The sequence below is a fragment of the Amblyomma maculatum genome, unplaced genomic scaffold (assembly GCF_055883805.1).
Source record: "Amblyomma maculatum isolate TAMU_Amacu unplaced genomic scaffold, ASM5588380v1 scaffold_22, whole genome shotgun sequence".
Taxonomy (NCBI): Eukaryota; Metazoa; Arthropoda; class Arachnida; order Ixodida; family Ixodidae; genus Amblyomma; species Amblyomma maculatum.
The window spans coordinates 2,323,582-2,344,143 of NW_028146747.1; the positions used below are offsets into that span (position 1 = coordinate 2,323,582).

At 46.9% G+C, this 20,562-nt stretch overlaps 1 protein-coding gene across 1 annotated transcript in view; it reads right to left on the reverse strand.

Annotated features, from left to right (window-relative positions):
• LOC146171482 (kelch-like protein 8) overlaps positions 1–20,562 on the reverse strand; it is a 167,247-nt gene that overhangs the window by 127,537 nt on the left and 19,148 nt on the right. The window contains exons 2-3 of the mRNA XM_084586508.1: positions 5,964–6,059; positions 3,684–3,959 (exon numbers count right to left, since the gene is read on the reverse strand). Coding sequence (XP_084442634.1) covers positions 3,684–3,959; positions 5,964–6,059 — 372 coding nt within the window. The remainder of the gene's footprint in view (positions 1–3,683; positions 3,960–5,963; positions 6,060–20,562) is intronic.

The window sequence follows — 20,562 nt, forward strand, 5'->3', positions numbered from 1 at the left end:
TTGAAGAAGCTTCGATATGTGATCAGTGCTCATTCAGTTTTTCTTTGTTCCTATTCTTGTACAGGCTTGGGAAAAAAAAATTCGGATTAAAATGGACAAAAGTAGCTGCCATGCCGCAATGTATGCCATGCTTGTCGAACGTTTGCTCAACGACAGTGTTTTTTATATCCGTTCACGTGTGTAGTACGTTGACGAAATGCCGCTGCAGCATCTACCTTCTGTGTTCTTCAATTTCGGGACTGCACTCACCAAGAAACTCGTGAGCGACAGCGCGAAACCAGGCAAAAGCCACCCGCCGCCGCTGAAGCAGACGCGGAGCGAACAGTTAGCAGGCCGCGCCCCTTGCGGCGGCGGACATATATATATATATATATAATATGTTGAGGCAACCAAAAAGAGAATAAAATAATATGCCTCTGCCCGTACCACACTAGGTATAACAGGCTCAATCCAATCAAATATAAAGGATTTGGTCCCGAAGGACAAGCTTGGTCTGTGTTTTTGCACCCGTAGGCGAAAGAACCCGAAGGTTCCAAAAAAATGCGGGAATCTCTACACAGCGGCCCACAGCCGGGAGCGGGCCCGGGGAGATCCCCCGTGATCTCCCCTGGGACATAGAGGGATGGGCAGCGCAACTCAAGGAGAAACGTTCCCATTGTTCCCGCGGCGATTGAGAAGGCCGTAAGAAAGAGCGCGCGCTCTCCCTCGAGACCGGCCGTGGCTTAGCTAACCACAATACGATTAGTTAGGCTTAGAAAGGCATTATTTGCTATGTGCGCTCGTGATTTCATTACATTCGCCTTAAGCAGGTTCAATTGGCGTTGAATAAGTTGATTTTTTTACCTTGGTCGTGGTACTTGTATTAGTTATGGTCATTCGTAGCAAGTCATATTATAACCGTATGTATCAAAGCTAGGCTTGGCTGTTGCCATATAATAGCAACACTCGGTTAGGCAGATGGAAATCAGAAAACGGCAAAATACATCCTGCTAGGCTGGAAGTGTTAGCTAATATGGGTAAGAATTAAGGGATTCGTGATTGAGCAATTAGCAAAGTGTAAGTAGCGAACGAGGACTTGCAAAGGGACCCGAATCCATTAACGTCATACCCTTAAAGGCGCAGCTTGGCGAGAAGTGTTAGCTAATACGGGTAAGCATTAAGGGGTTCGTGATTGAGCAATTAGCAAAGTGTAAGTAGCGAACGAGGACCTGCAAAGGGACCAGGAGCCATTAACGTCATACCCTTAAAGGCGCAGCTTGGCGGGAAGTGTTAGCTAATACGGGTAAGCATTAAGGGATTCGTGATTGAGCAATTAGTAAAGTGTAAGTAGCGAACGAGGACTTGCAAAGGGACCCGGAGCCATTAACTTCATACCCTTAAAGGCGCAGCTTGGCGGGAAGTGTTAGCTAATACGGGTAAGCATTAAGGGATTCGTGATTGAGCAATTAGTAAGGTGTAAGTAGCGAACGAGGACTTGCAAAGGGACCCGGAGCCATTAACGTCATACCCTTAAAGGCGCAGCTTGGCGGGAAGTGTTAGCTAATACGGGTAAGCATTAAGGGATTCGTGATTGAGCAATTAGTAAAGTGTAAGTAGCGAACGAGGACTTGCAAAGGGACCCGGAGCCATTAACATCATACCCTTAAAGGCGCAGCTTGGCGGGAAGTGTTAGCTAATACGGGTAAGCATTAAGGGATTCGTGATTGAGCAATTAGTAAGGTGTAAGTAGCGAACGAGGACTTGCAAAGGGACCCGGAGCCATTAACGTCATACCCTTAAAGGCGCAGCTTGGCGGGAAGTGTTAGCTAATACGGGTAAGCATTAAGGGATTCGTGATTGAGCAATTAGTAAAGTGTAAGTAGCGAACGAGGACTTGCAAAGGGACCCGGAGCCATTAACATCATACCCTTAAAGGCGCAGCTTGGCGGGAAGTGTTAGCTAATACGGGTAAGCACTAAGGGATTCGTGATTGAGCAATTAGTAAAGTGTAAGTAGCGAACGAGGACTGGCAAAGGGACCCGGAGCCATTAACGTCATACCCTTAAAGGCGCAGCTTGGCGGGAAGTGTTAGCTAATATGGGTAAGCATTAAGGGATTCATGATTGAGCAATTAGTAAAGTGTAAGTAGCGAACGAGGACTTGCAAAGGGACCCGGAGCCATTAACTTCATACCCTTAAAGGCGCAGCTTGGCGGGAAGTGTTAGCTAATACGGGTAAGCATTAAGGGATTCGTGATTGAGCAATTAGTAAGGTGTAAGTAGCGAACGAGGACTTGCAAAGGTACCCGGAGCCATTAACGTCATACCCTTAAAGGCGCAGCTTGGCGGGAAGTGTTAGCTAATACGGGTAAGCATTAAGGGGTTCGTGATTGAGTAATTAGCAAAGTGTAAGTAGCGAACGAGGACTTGCAAAGGGACCCGGAGCCATTAACGTCATACCCTTAAAGGCGCAGCTTGGCGGGAAGTGTTAGCTAATACGGGTAAGTATTAAGGGATTCGTGATTGAGCAATTAGCAAAGTGTAAGTAGCGAACGAGGACTCGCAAAGGGACCCGGAGCCATTAACGTCATACCCTTAAAAGCGCAGCTTGGCGGGAAGTGTTAGCTAATACGGGTAAGCATTAAGGGATTCGTGATTGAGCAATTAGCAAAGTGTAAGTAGCGAATGAGGACTCGCAAAGGGACCCGGAGCCATTAACGTCATACCCTTAAAGGCGCAGCTTAAGTGTCTACTGTGCCGGAGTAACTGGGTTCGAACCCGACCTCAGCGGCTGCGTTTCGACGGAGGCGAAATGAAGAGGCGTCCGTGTGCTGTGCGACGTCAGCGCACGTTAAAGATCCCCAGGTTGTCGAAATTACTCCGTAGCCCTCCACTACGGCTCCTCTTTCTCTCTTTCCACTTTCATTCCCACCTTCCTCCCTCCCTTTACGGCGCGGTTGAGGTGTCCACAGAAAACAAGTGAGACAGTTACCGTGCCTTTCCCTTCCTAAAAACGAATCAGTTAAAAAAGCTTAAGTGTCCGTGCAATTTTTTTTCTGCGGGCTCACGCGCAACAGCAGCGCCCAAGAGGCGTAAAGAGTCAAGAAAACTGGTTGTGATGAGGGCAACTTCGTAGCAACTCTAGCGCGAGAGTATATGTGGACAAGACCCCCCCCCCCCCCCCCCCTTCTACTCACGTTTGCTTTGCTCCCTCACTCATCGCATTACGCATCCTTTTGCATGTACAAGGTAGAGCTCTCGTAGAAAAAAATGTCCGGTAAGGTTACGTAGGGAACGTTCTGAAGTAACTATCGTCTAATACTCCGCGCAGCCTGTGTTTTTGTTGCGTGTTACAGTTTGGTGCGATCATGCCTTCATTTTCTAATAGTAATTCATGTATAGCATACGTGATGAACGTTTTCTCTCCTGTTCTCGTTCCCTAACGAAGTTCCCATCACCGCGGATTTGAAGTTTGACTATTTGGCTCTTAAAATTGTAGTCGCTCTCGCGGAAAATAAAATATTAGCGGCCTTTACGTTTTGCTTAGGTTTCTTTGAGTAAACCCGCTCCTGTTCTCAACAGCGCGTCCGTCAGCAAGCCCTGCTGGATGGAATAGCTAGAACTGGCAAACGTCGATTTGTCTGGATGCAACTGCACCTGTATAGAATGAAGTTTGAGTGCTTTGAGGACTCCCTGCATACGTGCCTGGGCTTCGGACTCCACGGTCAGGTCGGCGGCGGACAGCAGCCTGGCCAGGGGCTGCGGACCCAGGGCGAGGAACTCCCGGCCAGAAGCCACAACCTTCGGGAAGTGTCCGCGCGCGAACAGCTCGGCGCTGCGCGCCAGTCCTCGTAGGCCGTGCGACTCGGCGAACTGCCAGACACCGAGCGCGTTGGCTGGCTCCAGGTGGGCGCGCACGAAGCCTGAGCAGGCGCGAGTCAGGGGCTCCATTTGCAGCACCGACGAGGCGTGCAGCAGAGCCTGCGCAGGCGCCCTTTTCGTGCCACTAATCCGGAGGTTCTGCCAAGATCAGCTAATGCTTGCTCTCAGCTGGTCAAGTACACCGTCATCTGATAGTGAACTAGAATATATTAACCCATCCAACTGACATGTCGGAGGCAACAAACTGCGGCTTTTCCTCGTTACAACTATAGATTCAAGTAGTATTACAACCGCCGACATTTTTTAAAGTCTGTCTTCTAGAAATAATAATAATAGCAAGGACATATATTCAGAGAGGAGCAGGACGGAAGAGCAAGAACACAGGATGTTCTGCCTTCCATCTCTTGCATAAATTATTTCTCGGCAAGAAACCCATGCCTCGACCACTGCGGTTTTTCAGATGGGCGGTGACGAAGCTTGTTGGCAAGACATGGTTGTTAAGAAAATGGCACAAGTAGTTGTCTTTTTTATGCCCGTGTGAATGCCCGTAAGTACAGCCTGTGGGTTCGCTTGGTTGCTCAAAGAACAACTGCCAGTAATGACGTTTTGCATGTTTTTATGTGTATAAGAAACTTCCTAGTTATACACTATGTTGCCGCGTTCACTGCGACTTTAGGCTTGTCTTCTTGACAGAGACACGATTCAAAAGGCGTGATTGTAATTAAGCTTGCTGATTATAGCATTTGTTAATACTGAAATCAATTATCCTCAGCCAACCTTTCTCGTTGAAATATAAATGTGATGTTTCCGTAAGAGTAGGTTTTGTGGTTGAATGGACCTACGGAGAATTTGCTGAGGTTTCAGAAGAAGTAAAAGAAAATTCATTCTTTAGTACAGGCTAAACGTTTTTTAGAGTGCTGCTTGTATCTGCGCAGCCATAGAGGGCTGTGAGAACTACGAAATGACTTTTTCGTTTCGTATTGAAAGAAAAAAAGAGCAGTCTGTGCTTGCCTTCGCGACCACCGCAAAGTAAGTTTGAATAAGAGACCACCACTATCCACGAGGATAATCACATTGTAGTAGCAGAGTAGCGTTAGATTGCAGTAACGAGAGGAGTACTTGAAAACGCCCACTTATATTTCAAAGAGGAAAGACCATATCTTCAAGGTTAAAGAGCATTCTTTTAGGACTGATGCTTTCGGCATACATTTTTTTTGTGAACAATTCGCCAGTGGAATGAGCCATCGCATGAAGTCGTTTCACTCTCATCAAACAATGGATTCTACAGCGCACTGAGTGCCGGAGTTCCCTATGCATGTATGCATGTTTTTTTTTTTTTGTACATCATGTTTATTGTACTTTCAAGTGTTTTAGTGTTTACCCCCTCTGCTTTAATACCATGAAGGCGATGCAGGTATTCAATAAATAAATAAAAAGCTAGAATGCTAGAAAGCTTTGCGGCCAGAGGAGACTTATTCTCAAAAGACGTCGTACATAAAAATAAGGAATCGAAGGAACTGAGTTTTACATCGCCAGGCGAATGAGGCTATGGTCAATTCTGTCTCATGACGCGATCACAAAATGTAAATTTCATGATCCCTAGGAAAAAAAGGGAAATAAATAAGAAGAAAGAAGAGATGAAGAAAGTACAATGAATTGCATTGACACCCTACTGAAAAAAATTGTATGAGGCAATAACCCCCATTTTCTCACACATTCTCATTCATATAATTCCATAAGCTCGCATAATTTCTTGCACATTACCATAAATTATGTACAATATTTTATGATAATGATGTGCACCGTACGAGAGTCTATGCGATTAGATGAGATTTTATGAGGTTATTGCCCCTTCGAACTTTTGGCTTTTCAGCAGGGCAGGGTTAAATGATAGAGATAAAACGATGCGACACATTTTACGGTTATAAGCCATACTGAAAGCAAGTCTGCAATAAAAAAGCAAAGGGTGTAGATTCCTATACACAAGTTCTGCGTATTCACTCACTCGCTTTCTTTGTTTTTTAAGTTTAACTCCACTTTTAGATCGGCACTGCTTTAGCTTTATATCATATCAGCGCGCTCGTTCAATGTGAGAGGTAGTACCTGCACGCCCTCCACTGTGAGTTGAACGGCCCCAGTGTAGGCGAATTGGATGAGCTTGTCCATGGCCGCTTCATCGATGTCGCCAATGGTCACTTCCTGCAACAAAGGAAAGGCACTCAGTCTTTTTTTGTGTTGTTGTTGATTTTGTCCCAAATAAGTCGTACATGTACAGCGCACTTCGCAATATTCCTGTACAGATTAAGCGATCTTAAATTCAGCGCCCCCTTATGTAATTAGTAACAGAGAAGATAAAGATGAAAACCGCACGAGTGGGTGTAAGTCTGGACCGTTGATTGCTAAACCTACAAAATTAAATGTTAAACCCCTTTCTAAAGAACAAACACAACTCTCTGAATAAGTTCTATGGTACATATTTCGCCACTACCACAGGGAGCATGCATGCAGTCAGCAGGCAAATCTCGATCGTCTTCTATCGAGCAGCTTGAAGTCTTTATTTATTTTTTACTTCCAGCATTAATCGACGCGACAGGTAGGAGCCGGTAGTAAACAACGTATGCGTGTGTAATTAGATTATACAGTACAAAAGGTTATCAGACACAGCGGAATTGAAGGCGTCGGGCGCGGTAATGGGCACGACGGAAGCATGGACGGTGTTAGTCCTTGCTAGTCTTCAGAACAAACAATTCAAACTAAAATTTAGTTCTGCAGCTTCGCACGCCAGCTTTGAATCAATGGCTCTTGCGGGATGGAAAGGAGATAAGAGGACTAAAATGCGGTTGTATAGGTTTTCATCGGTGAAATGAAATTTATGAAAATGACCGAAATGTGATGTTTTTTTATTAGTGTTAGATTAGTTAAATGAAAATAATTAGAAAAATAATTGGAGGACGCTTAAGCTTCGCCTTTAAGAATGGAACGCGATAGCTCAAGACACACCATAGTGCGCCCGGCACTGCTAGACGCAACCGCTTTCATTACACTTCTCTCAAGAGCGAGCTCATGTTCCGACGTTTCATGCCCCAGCGGTGACGTCATCGCTTCCCCTAGCGGCCTCTGCGAGAGAACCTTTCGGTTCCAGTTCGCGCGTACAAGCGTTCCTTCGCTTACAATGCGGCTGAGGCGTGCACTGAGAAGGGAGGCTCTGTTTTGAATTCCTACATAGAGCAACTTGCTATACTCCTTTTTATTTATTAATCCTTCCGGGACGCAGAAGCGCTGCCAGCCACCTTGCCGAAACGCGCGGGCCTCAAGTTACAGTCTTAGTTCGTCGGCAACATTGTTGCCGATACGAGCCGGCGCGATGAAGATCTCGGAGGCCATGCGCTGTCTATCTTATTCCGTGCGCCATACGCATGATGGCGCTACGTGCACGCCAAGCGAGGAGGAAGTACAGCAGAAAAGTAATTTGCCACTCGCTTAACTGCGTTTTCTGTAATTCTGTAATTTACATGCTCATAATTATTATTATACAGCACAATACACTGCTCTAAGGGACATTTCTGAGACAACACCGCAATCAATAGACGCGCCTTTGTCCATTTCAAACCGTTAGCTGGCGTGGTGGAGTGGTTAGCGTGAAGCCCCCCGTTCGATTCCTACTACTCGTTTTTATTTAGTAATGCTTCTGGGATTTTTCGCTCACGGCCAACGCCGCACAACGGCCGCCGACGACGACATACACTTTTCTGCGACAGGGGGCCCTTAACGCTGTCGCGTTAATAGTGAAGCAAGCAAATGATATTTGGACGGATTGTAAGGGTTGTGACTGGCCATAGGGTTTTCTTGGCAGGAAATACTGGAGTGGGTTTCACTCACGGCAGTGAGTGAAACTCTCCTGCAGAAAATGAAAGGAAAAGTGCGCAAACGGGCCCCAAAGGAGGGTACAAAACCAGTAGTGGTACCTTACGCGCATAAAGTGGCACACAACTTGAAGAAGGTGGCCAACAGGTTTGGTGTGCCTGTGGTGTTTTCTGCACCTGTTAAGCTAGGCCGACTCTGCTCGCTCACGGCGAAAGAGAGAACTAGGCCGGGCGTTTGCACAAAGAAGCATGGTAAGCCCTATGTAAAATGCGCTAAAGGCATTGTTTATGAAATTCCACTAACATGTGGAAAGGCCTACATTGGCCAAACAGGGAGATGCGTTAATGATCGAGCAGGGGAGCACGTGCGCACGTTAGGGGATAAGGAATGTACTACAAACTTAACCGAACATTGTCGAGATTGCAGGTGCCGGCCGCGACTAAATGAGATTAAGATACTTGGCCGTGGCAGCAACGCAGTGGCGCGCGAAATATTTGAGTCGTTTTTGATAAACAAAGCGCACAATTGTGTCAGTGATACGTCTATCGCCTTATACCAAAGCGAGTCTGCCTTGTTGAATTCTGTTTTGTAGGGTATGACGGTGGTTCGCGTTTATCAGGCATGTTGTGGTTTTTTCCGCTGCGCATGCGCTTATATGTTGTATATTTAGAGGTTAAACTTCTGAATAAACTAGTTGTTAGTTTGCGCTCGTCCTGTCGTTGCCTCTGTTTTTTGTGTCGTCTTTTTTGCGCATAGCCTTAATGGCATTACATGGGTTGCCATTACCTTCTCCAGTGAATCACATTTGTCAGAACTCTCTGCCGTGACCTGTCTATCTTGGGTGGCCCTACACAGCAGAGCTCACGACTTCATCGAGTTTCGCAAGCCCCTTCGCCACAAGGCAGTGATCCATGAAAAAGGCTGACCGCCGAAGAATTGACGTGTTTAAATTGTGGTGCTGGTGAAGACTCTTGAGAGTTCCTTGGACTGCCAGAAGATCAAATCAGTCGATATTGTCGACCATAAACCCTGACTGCTCATTGGAAGGTCAAATTCTAAAGTTCAAGCTCAGCTACTTTGGTCATCTGATCAGAAGAGAGGAGTCGCTGAAGAAAGATTTGATGTTGGGAAAGGTTGAGGGTCGCCGGAGAAGGGGTAGGCAGCGAACGCGATGGTTAGGTGGCATCCTCGAGGCACTGCAGATGAAGTTTTGTGATGTTAGGAAGATAGTGAGAGACCGGAAAGCGTGGCGTGACATGGCCCATAGGGTCACGAAGAGTCGAACACGACTGAACGACTGAACTAAGGGTTCTATTAAGTGACTTGGTGGTCCCAAACAAAAGAGGCAGACTCTTGTTCAGAGCGCACAAGCGATCTCTGTAAAGCATTTTCAGAAAAAAAAGAGCAAAGGAAAAGCTGTGGCAAAGGAAAGCGTATGGTTAATATTATAAGTGGTATGTTCAGCATGCATTTTTCATAAGAGATTGGCAGTAATATATATTCCAAGACGCCCGTGATTGGCAGTAATATATATTCCAAGACACCCGTAATCAGGCATAGAATTTAAAGGGTTTCATCATTTCACCTATCTTCCAAGGCCACACTCAAGCCTAAACGAAACGCTATTTCTAAGCCGCCAGACACGCGCTGTCAGCGTTGTTCGTTATAGCATTTGCGCTGTCATCATGTGAAATAGTTCTCGGTCTCTATCAAAAGTGGAGGGAGAAGTGGCACCGCATTTAGTTTCGGCTGAAGTATTTTTCCACTCTGTATATTAAATGAAAGTTAGGTGGAAGAATTTCACGGTCATATTTGAAAGCCTAAGGTAATAAGAAAGATTCCTGGACGAAGAAAGTACTTACTGAGAATACTTCGTTTCTCGTGCTTTCGTACCACGCGTCTATACCCTTTGACCCACGTTTTACATACCACCCCCCTAAACACGAAGACACACACACACACACATCTTTTATCAGTATCTCACAGTTATTGCGGAGAATATTCGGGCCATGCTTATGAATTGTTTCGATTCTGCCTATACAGAAAATGTGCGAGTGAAAACAAGGTAAAAGAACTCACTTGCGCACTGAGGTGCTATTTTTTCCCCGCAATTGCTTAAAGCAAACGTTATTCGTCCATTGCTTAAGAAATAAGATATCCAATGATATGACTACATTACAGCGCAAAATCTACGTCATGATTAAATAATTAACGGTAAGTAAATAGCCGTGTACTTGTACTCGATATAAGCTACCCAAGTGTATATTTATTCATTCCAAATACCTTATAGGAAACAAGTCGGAGCATAACAAAGGGAATGACAGCTTTATTTTATACAAACTAGAGTTATACTAAACTTTAGACTCAAATGAAGCGCAGACACTAAAATGAATTAACGGCTCAAAAAAACCATTGGAAATGTATACGTTAAGACATGTAAACTTTACACGCGAAAACGGAGCGATGGAACGGAAAGAAACCATCAAACGCAGCATGAAATATGCTATCAAGTACGACAGAAGTACTAGAACTGCCTTTGGAGGAGTTTTCACTTCTCCCATATGCGACTCCTTTCTCCAGAGTAAAAACTCTCTAGCCATCGAGTAATCAGACTCCACTGATGGAGTACTGTACTCCTCCTGCAATAGAGTGAAGGCACTCCTCCGAAAGGAGTAAAACTACACATTTAGGAGCGTCCTGCAACTCTTCCAGGAAGAGTTCAAGGACTCCACTTATAGGAGCGCTTACACTCCTTGAAGGAGAGTAAGCCCTTATTTTATCTTACTCCTTCTGGTAAAATTTCATGGCCTGTTTTACATATCCTGCTATTTTTTTCCCATTTCACTTCTGCAAAACCAGTTCCAGCCATATGCTTTGTAAAACTCACCTTGCCATACCTTCCTCTGCAATACGGTGCACGGTATTTCCACTACACACTGTTCAGTGGTGAACGAACAAATTTTGCTTCACTCTACAAACTTGAATATGAATTTACCAAATTTTTTTTCACACTTCTTGCACCATACACACAACAGTCTGTGTTGTGAAATCAGTGCTTCAATAAATAGGGACGGAAACGCACACTGATGACAACCTTTATTTTTATTCTCACGACTGCTGTGGGTGCCAGCAATGCATTTGGGATGTGCTCTGTTAGGTTTAGGCCCATCAGCGTTTTGGGCACCACAGCCTCCTTGGCATTACATGCCCAGAACACTGCTACAAGCCAAGTGATCCTGTCGCTCGATCATACCGCAGCTTGCCGAGCCGAGTGAAGCCGCTCAAGATATCCTTGCATTCTCCAGGTGCCTGCATATAGAATGAAAACAATGCAAGGGTGGTTAAACAAACTATTATAAGCAACTAAACATAATTCAAATCTCAAGCTTTTCATTTTAACTAAGTTAGAAGAAGGACGTTCAGGAAGGCGTCGAGGTCGACGGGGAAGCGGGCGATCAAGATCAACACGATCTACGCGACGGCAATTCCACACCTTCGTCTTTTTCATCAGCGCCTAGCGAAGCGGTCCATCTACTTCTTCACAATGCTCCCCAGGGAAAAAGAAGCCATTCTGGTGACTTAAGGGGACGAAGACACAATGGGGTCGTACAATGGCTTACGGCGCTGCACATGAACAGTTTCATGGCCACGGCGTCGCAAATCGGAAGATGGCGTAAGCGGCTTAACAACATAGTTCACTGGGGAAGTGCGCTCGACGACGCGGTAGGGCCCATGATACTTGGAGATCAGTTTTGCTGAGAGGCCGGGGCTGCCAGATGGAACCCATAGCCATACGAGTGAGCCGGGCTTGAAGTGTGGTGCATTCTTCTGATTGGTGTCATGGCGATATTTTTGGCGCCACTGAGAGTCGGTTGCGAATGTCCGTGCAATCTGGCGACATTCTTCTACGTGCTGTGCAGCTTCGGTCACTGTGGTACACTCTGATTCGTCAGGGTCGTAGGGGAGGACAGTATCAAGGGGAGCAGATGGATGCCGACCGTACAGCTAAAAGAACGGAGAGAAACCCTTGCTGGATGGCGTAGCAGTGTTGCACGCGTAGGTGATGTAAGGAAGGACAATGTCCCAGTTTGTGTGGCGGGATCCGACGTACTTCGCGAGCGTGTCACCGATGGTGCGATTAAATCGTTCAGTAAGGCCGTTTGTCTGCGGGTGGTAGGCGGTGCAAGTCCGGTGTGAATGATTTTGCACTGAGCAAGCAGGTCTTGAACGACCTCAGATAAGAAAGCACGGCCTCTGGCTGAGTAATTCACGAGGAGCACCGTGATGGAGAATGAAGTTCTTCAATAAGAAATCGGCCACATCTCTGGCTTTTGCAGCTGGGAGCGCGGCGGTTTCGGCATATCGCGTCAGGTGGTCGACGGCGACAATGACCCAGCGATTGCCACCAGCTGTGTACGGAAGAGGGCCATAGGGTCAATTCCAATGCGGTCGAAGGGTCTAAGCGGGCATGCGAGAGGCTGTAACTCACCAGCCGAACGGTGATCGAGAAGCAGGGTTGCGGCGTTGGCAAGTCAAGCACGATCGAACGTACCTAAGTACCGAGGTGTACATACTGCGCCAATAGTAGCGAAGACGGATTCGAATGTACGTCTTGAAAACTCCGGCGTGACCGCACTGCGGATCGACGTGAAAAGCTGTACATACTTGAGTCCGTAGATGGCGCGGAATCACGAGGAGCCATTTCCGTCCACTCGAGTTGCAATTGCGCCGGTAAAGGAGGTGATCCCGAATCTCATAGTGGGAAGCTTGACGGCGAAGAGCGCGTGAAGGGGTAATCGCTGAATTGTTGGAAAGGTAGTCAATAAGGGATGCGATCCATGGATCCTTTCGTTGTTCACGGGCATGTCACTGATGTCGAGGGAAGACACCTCAGAGTCCGAGACGGAGAGGCTGGCAAGGTCGGCTGGCAGCGGTGAGCGAGACAAAGCGTCGGTGTCTGTATGCTCGCGACCAGATCGGTAAATAACACGGATGTCATATTCTTGTAGACGAAGAGCCCGGAAGGGTCCTTGAACGATGAAAGCCAGCAGAGGGCATCATTGTCCGTGACTACATCAAACGAACGGCCGTAAAGATGAGGGCGAAACTTTGTGAGGGCCCACATGATGGCCAAGCACTCCTTTTCCGTTAAAGAGTAGTTCGCTTCGGCTTTTGTGAGAGTACGGCTGGCATACGCAACTACGTTTTTACCGAAGCCGGAGGGGCGCTGAGCAAGCAAAGCGCCGATGCCGATACCACTGGCGTCTGCATGCACTTCGGTGGGCGCCTCAGGGTCAAAATGGCGCAGGATGGGCGGGGCTGTAAGGAGGCGGCGCAATGTGTTGTAGGCGTCCTCGCATGCTGGTGACCACAGCGAAATATCTGAGGTATTGCCGAGGAGCTGAGTCAGCGGGGCGACAATGGAAGCAAAGTTCCGTATGAAACGCCGAAAGTATGAGCACAGGCCGAAACAACTTCCTAATTGCTTGATGGTAGTAGGCTTCGGAAACTCGGTCACAGCTCGAAGTTTGGCGGGATCAGGACGTATACCCTCCTTGGACACAACGTGGCCTAAAATGGTCAGCTCACGAGCAGCGAAACGACACTTCTTTAAGTTGAGCTGCAGGCCGGCGTTCGCAATGCATGCCAAGACCTGCTTCAGGCGAGAGATGTGGGTCGCAAAGTTCGACGAGAACACCACGATGTCGTCAAGGTAACAGAGGCACGTCTTCCACTTCAGGCCACACAGTATAGTATCCATCATACGCTCGAATGTAGCAGGGGCATTACAGAGACCGAAAGGCATGACGGTAAATTCAAAGAGGCCATCGGGGGTGACAAATGCGGTTTTAGGGCGATCTTCCGCAGCCATGGGCACCTGCCAAGCCGGATCGTAAATCGAGCAAAGAAACGAGTTCAACACTTTGTAAGCAGTCCAATGCATCATCCATACGCGGAAGAGGGTGGATGTCTTTTATAGTGATTTTGTCAGGCGACGGTAGTCGACGCAAAAGCGTATAAAACCGTCTTTCTTCCTCACTAGGACAACAGGAGAGGACTACGGACTGTTCGACGGCTCAATCACGCCATTCTTAAGCATAGTATGAACTTGGGCTTCAATAACTCGGCGCTCGGTGGCAGACACTCGATAGGGACGCTGGCGCAGAGGAGCGTGGGAACCGGTGTCAATGTGGTGGGCGATAGTTGATGTGCGGCTCAAAGCAGGCTGATGAGAGTCGAATGAAGAGCGGAACTGATGAAGCAGTGCGAGGAGTTCAGAGCGTTGAGGGCCAGGAAGACTGGCATCGATGCAGCGGAGAAAAACGTCGGCAGAAGACTGGTCTAGCACAAGAACAGGCGGTGTGAGTGCAGCCAAGCCAGCGGGCTGCGAAGAGGGTGTTTCGTCAGCGGTGAGAATAGAATCCATGAGCTGGATGGTGCCGAGGCATTCACCGCGACGCAGAGCGCGGTGAGGCCAGCTGATATAGAAAGTACGGCGTAAGGCAGGGGGAGACTTTTGCGGTTTAGAAAGGTAGTTGATATGGTGAAAAGTACATCGGAAAGCAGAAGCGGTGGGCACAAGAACGAAAGAGCACGCAGGAAGATCAGTATCTTCGGCGACGACGACTTTGGGATAAGGAACGTCCGGCGATGGTTCGTCTAGCGCAAAAATCTCCAGTTCGGCACGAGCACAGTTTATCACCGCATTATGACGCGATAGAAAATCCCAGCCCAAGATGAGATCATGCGAGCAGGAAGTCAAAACGACGAACTCCATTGCGTACACAACTTCCTGAATGACGACTCGTGCTGTGCACACCGCTATAGGCTTTATAGGCTGGGCATTTGCAATGCATAGTGAGAATCTTGAAATTGGTGTCGTCACTTTGCGCAATGAACGGCAAAGACTTGCAGCCATGGCAGAAATAGCAGCGCCGGTGTCGACCAGAGCCAGTACTATAACGCCGTCAACAGAAACTTCAAGCAGATTTTCGGGAGATACGTGAGGCCTTTGACAGTTCGCTCGTTGCGCAGTTCTCGCCTCAGGAACTGCGGCATTGAGTTTTTTTCTTGCGCAAGATTGGGACGCCATCGCAGAGGGGATAGAGAACGGCGACGCGGCGAGGTTGAGCGGCGAGAAGATGGTATGGTCATCCGCGACGGAACTTGCAGATGGATCGCTGGCGGCGTACTGACCTCAGGGCGGCTGCCAGGAAGCTGACATTCGGCGCGGTAGAAAATCATCGGGAGTGCGTTTTCGGCAGTAGCGGGAAATATGGCCAGCAAATCCGCAGGAATAACAGATGGGACGGTTATACTGGTTCGCCATGGATTGCGGCGCAGCGGACGTGGTGGAACCAAAGGCTGTGGTGCCTGAAGAAATCTTTGCACAGGCCCTGGAGGCGTAGCTACACCACCGGGTAGCTAGGTGGCCGTGGTCGTGCAGCGACGGCAGCGTGCGTCAGCGGTGCGACAGGAGTGGGGGCGCATGCCAATGGTGGAGCCAGTGGAGCGACAGGGACGTCAGTGTATGCGAGGGGCTCCGCGGCCGGCGTGGTCTGAGGCATGGGCGCTGGTGGAGGGGCAGATGGAAGGGCCTCCGCCACGCGGTAGGCGATGAATTGTCGAAGGGGCGCCAAATAGCGGTACAGCTCGCAGTTTGTTGGCAGCAGAGATATTTGGCGAGCAACTTCCTCGCGGATGAAGTTTTTGAGCTGCTGCAGCAGCGAGTAGGTCTCAGATGTTGCAGAGAGGCCAGAAAGTGACTCTGCAGGCGCGGGAGGTTGTCGAGGGAGGATGCGCTGCTTGCGCAACTCATCGTAACTCTGGCAGATGTTTATAACTTGAGCAACAGCAGTCAAATCCCGGGAGTTTAACATCTGAAAGGCGTCATGTTCGATGCCCTTCAGGATGTACTTTATCTTCTGTGGCTCGGACATCTGAGCGTTTACGCGACTGCACAGGTGGAGTACATCTTCAATGTAACTTGTAAATGTCTCTCCGAGCCGCTGTGTTCGATCCTGCAGACGTTGTTAGGCGCGGAGCTTTCGTACTGCTGGACGATCAAAGACGCTTGTAAGACTAGCCTTGAATTAGTCCTAAGTCGTGATATCAAATAAAATATGACATTTGTAACTTCGTGGCGTCGTCCCACTTATTGTACGAACTCACTCGCTCGTACGAAACAAGCGTCTTCGCAGTCAGTGTCGTCAGTCCCGCTGAAGAGCGCTGGGTCTCGCTGGCGTAAGGAGCCAGAGCAGACAATCGGCGGGGTCATCGGGTTGGCGGGGGGGGGGGGGGGGGGGTGTTCGTCGTTAGCCATACGAGTTACCGGGAGCGTGCGGGTGCGAAGCTCCAGCGTGAGACAAAAATATCAGGCCGCACCTCCACCAAAGGTAGAAAGACGTTCAGGAAGGTGTCGAGGTCGACGGGGAAGCGGGGTGATCAAGACCAACACGATCTGCGCGATGTCAATTCCACACCTTCGTCTTTCTCATCAGCGTCCAGCGAAGCGGTCCATCTTCTTCGTCACATAACCTACAGTTAATGAAACAGACATTGGTGTGCAGGCCAGGGGTCGCCACCTAAGTATGCCCTAGGCAGTGGCACATCATAATGATAGACTTTTCATTCCAAATCATTAAACAGAGCTAGTAATCTAGAAACCCACATACCTCCTTTATTATGACTGTCAATACCTCAAGTGGAAATACCACTATGCTAGTCTCCTCAGAGGCTAAACAAAAGCCTGGCCTGCACTAGACCGTATGTTGCCCAAGAACTGGCTTTGGATGTAGAGCAGATGCAACTGTCACGGCCGCTCGATGGAAGCCATCGAGCGGCCGTGCAACTGTACTGGCGAACCTCCACACTCTATGGAGTTTACTGAGGCAGCTTCTGCAGAGTGGAATCCATCTATGACGACTAAAAGAGCACAGCAGAATCTGAATTGGAGTAATGCGAAGGCACGGATGCTGCTGTTGGTTGCTTAATTCACTTCTTGTTTACCCATTTTAGTCCTTGGTACTTTCAAATTGCGCATCAATCCCTTCTTATGCCATTTTTTGGCTCGACTTCCGGTTACACGACGTCACATCCTTGATGTCACCCTATTTGACTGCCTTAGCTCACTACTCTAGTTTTTGGTACTTTGAAATTGCGTGCCAATCTCTACCTATGCCTTTTTGGCTCGACTTCAGGTTGCGTGACGTCACATCCTTTATGTCACCTTAATTGATTGATTTAATGAACTATTTCAATATTTGATACATTCAAATGTGGTGCCAAGCCATTCACCGATGAGACCATTTTTGCCTTTACTGTTTGCTTTTTGCCTCTAATTAATTACCTAATTAACTTAATGGCCTAATTATTTTTCGCACGCATTAGTCACCCTATATCAACACACTTTTCATTACCTTTCACTTCTCAGTGGCTCCCAACTGCAGCGGACACGTTTTTGCATGTTCTGCCTCTAATTAATTACCTAATTACCTTATTGGCCTAATTATTATTCAGAAACATTACATCACCCTCTATAGATTGGACCGCTCATTAACCTCTGCCACTTCTCAATTACTCACAACTGCTGCAGACAACTCTTACATTTCTTGTCGGTAATTAATTACCTAATTAACTTATTGGCCTAATTATTTTTTCGGCAGAAACATTACATCAGCCTCAATCGACTGACACCACTCATTAACTTCTACCACTTCTCAATTACCTGCAACTGCTTCTGCAGACAAAAATCTGAACATAGTAAAGTAACACTTTCGAATTAATAATTTGAATGAATCCTTTACTTGAGTTATATTCAGAAGCCAGGTAAAAAAGGCTTTGATGTCAAATATCAGGAAGGTCATAAAGGCACCTTTGGTGTGATAACTGCTCCTGAGCCAGGCTAGTCTCAGCGATATAGCGAATAAAATCATGAAGCAGATATTCAGTTTCTTGTTTTTCATGCCTTCCATGGCCTATACTGATTTCTGACACAGCCATTGCTATGGTGTTGAAATTGAAACAGATGATGGGAGAGATTGTATTGTTATTTAGCAGCCATAAACAAATACCACATGGTAATCCATGTATAGTCATGCACGCTGTTACAAAGACAAGACACAAAAAAATCGGGGCACTTTAAACTCTACCTTAAGTGTATGATGAAGCACATTGAGGCTCCCTTGTGAATCCTCATTCATGTACAGGCACTTTACTACATGCTAAATGAATAACCCCACAATTTGTTCCTCTATTATGTTGTGCGTACTCATTAACACAGTCGTAAGCCACTACATTATGTTAAAGACAACATAACAGTGCCATAGAGACCTGCTTTAACCAAGCCATCTGAACCTGCCTGAGTCACCTGGGGATGCCTGGTTGACTGGATCCAAATAACCTTGCATCCACACAAAGACATGCTACCCCTAGGTCACTCAGACACATTTAGATCACTTGGTTAAAGCTGGAATTCCTATCTGCCAACTTAGCCGTGTCATATAGACTCGTGACGTGCACAACCACTGAGCAGTGTCCAGCCATGTCACCAGCCAACCACCACCTGCTAGACATGCTCATAATTTCTGCTCAAAATGTCTATATCAGAATATATTATTATGGCATTATTATGGTTATACAATTTTAAGTTAATACTACCACTCAGGCAATACTATGACAACGTAAATTGTTAAGTGATGCTGCTTTTGTAGTAATGAAATCCATCAAATGACAAATTAGATAAGGGAAGCCAGCAGCCAGCAAAACTGTACTCCGTTTCATTCATCAGGTGCAACGCAGCGAAAGCTACGCGAGTAGTTCGCAAGAAAAAAAAAGGAGGCGTATCACTACGCGCTCGTTTTGTAGCCGAGTGGTTCCTGCGTAAACGGGCTCTATTCCGAGCATACACGTTTGCAATAACTTGCTTCGCATACCTAGACATCTTCTCAGTGCGGATTTTATAGAAAAAATGCGCACCGAAGAACCATTTTCACAAATAGAGATGCGCAGCGCGGAGGGCACAGCCAGCGCCATCTAGTGGCACAGCTGGCAAGGTTGTGGGGCAGTGAAAACGCGACACGAACGAAAACGACATAAAAAGCATACAAATTCACTGAATCTGGTCCTTTCTCCCTAAAAAAAGGTGCTTTTTATGAAGTTGATGGCAGATGTAAGATGTAATAAGCCTGCAGACAAAATAACTATCATTTGCTCTCGTCAAGAGCAGGCACTATTTTTTATCGCGGATGCGGAGAGCGCAAACAAGAGCTGTAGCTTTGGCAGTGTTGCCCTTGATGTATGAAACGGAGTATAAACTATAAAGCAACGCTTTCAATTTTTTATTCATATTTGTCTTGTTTGTACCTACTGGCAGCCAGACATGCCAGGATGATTTTATGCTGGCTGCGCTCCTCAAACTAGCAGGCAATGAAGAGGTGATATAGAAGTGAGAAATGTACGCACTATTTTTAAACTGACTAGAAGGGCAGGGGAGCATCATGCGACATTTCTTTTATCCGAGGGCATCATAGGTGCTCTTAGCTGATCTGTGATGCACACCTATGGTATCTTTTTCTTTCTCAGCTGTCGCTGCTTATATATTATATGCATGTGACACTGTTTCCTACCAGGCAATTGACAATTGCAGATTTCTTTTTCATAATGAACTCACTGAACTCAGATTCCCAATATATATTTTATCTGTCATGCGCATAGCCCCAGCTTATTTTATGGTACCATTTAAGGGTCTTCTCGAGTGAGAGCAGATCATAGCCCCCAGTACATGCTCAGGCATGCGCATTCATGTAAGCATATTGTCAGTGTGTGAAGCACAATCTGAGTGTGTGGTATTTTAATTTTTAAACGCAGTCGGACATGCTCCGGTATTAGCTCAGATATATTTGAGATGTACCAAATGCATGCACTATCATGTTTCACTTGAGTCATCAAAAAGCGATGTTTCTCAAATGGGAGTCATGATTTCGGAGTCCACAAAACATACGTAAAAAAAGTTGAAAGGTCATGCAATAGCTCTAGCCCGGCTAGACACAGATTTAAATAGTCAAAGGGCACAGGTTTAAAGCTGACTTTAGTGTCTCAAAGCTCAAAATAAGAGGAGTGCGGAAACAGGGAGCATGAGAGAGAGAGAGCATCAATGGGATTTGTCGATGCCTGCATCGGTGATACTCGAACTTTGGCTCCACTGCTGGATGGGAATGCAGAGCAGTCTTGGGAATCTGTCCGGGGAAAGGAGGACGCTATGTGGTAGAGCTGATGCTAAATTGTGCTCTGTTGCACGCCGTCATCCATGCATAACGTCGATAAGAATGTTTTTAATATGCAAGCGCCTCTACTATTAATATAAATTTAGCTGCACACCGCAGGTTTGAATTCTTTATGCAGTTGGGGCTGGTAGAAAAGCAGGCAATGGTGTGTGCTGTGCCGTCACTGTGGGGAACAACCGCTAGCATGACCAGCGTGAAGATTTGGAACGAATAAAGTAATAGATAGTGCATGCATTTGTCATTTCTCAAATACTTGAGTGTTTTCCAAAAGACCACCTTTTTCCACTTTGCAGAAAACTGAAATGAAGATTTGAAAAATGAGTGCACTCATGAAACTTATGTACATGCACGTTTTACTGTGCCTTCCTAAGTACGGGGAGCTGCAACCCGCGGCAATGCTCGAGAAGGTCCTCAAACAGCAAGTCAAGTAAAATAAGCTAAGTATGAACTTGAGAGATGAAACGCATTTTGCGAATCAATCGATTTAATGAGCACAGTATGCCGCAAACATCGGCACTTGTAAATGGTGAGAAGAGACACATTGCCACACATAC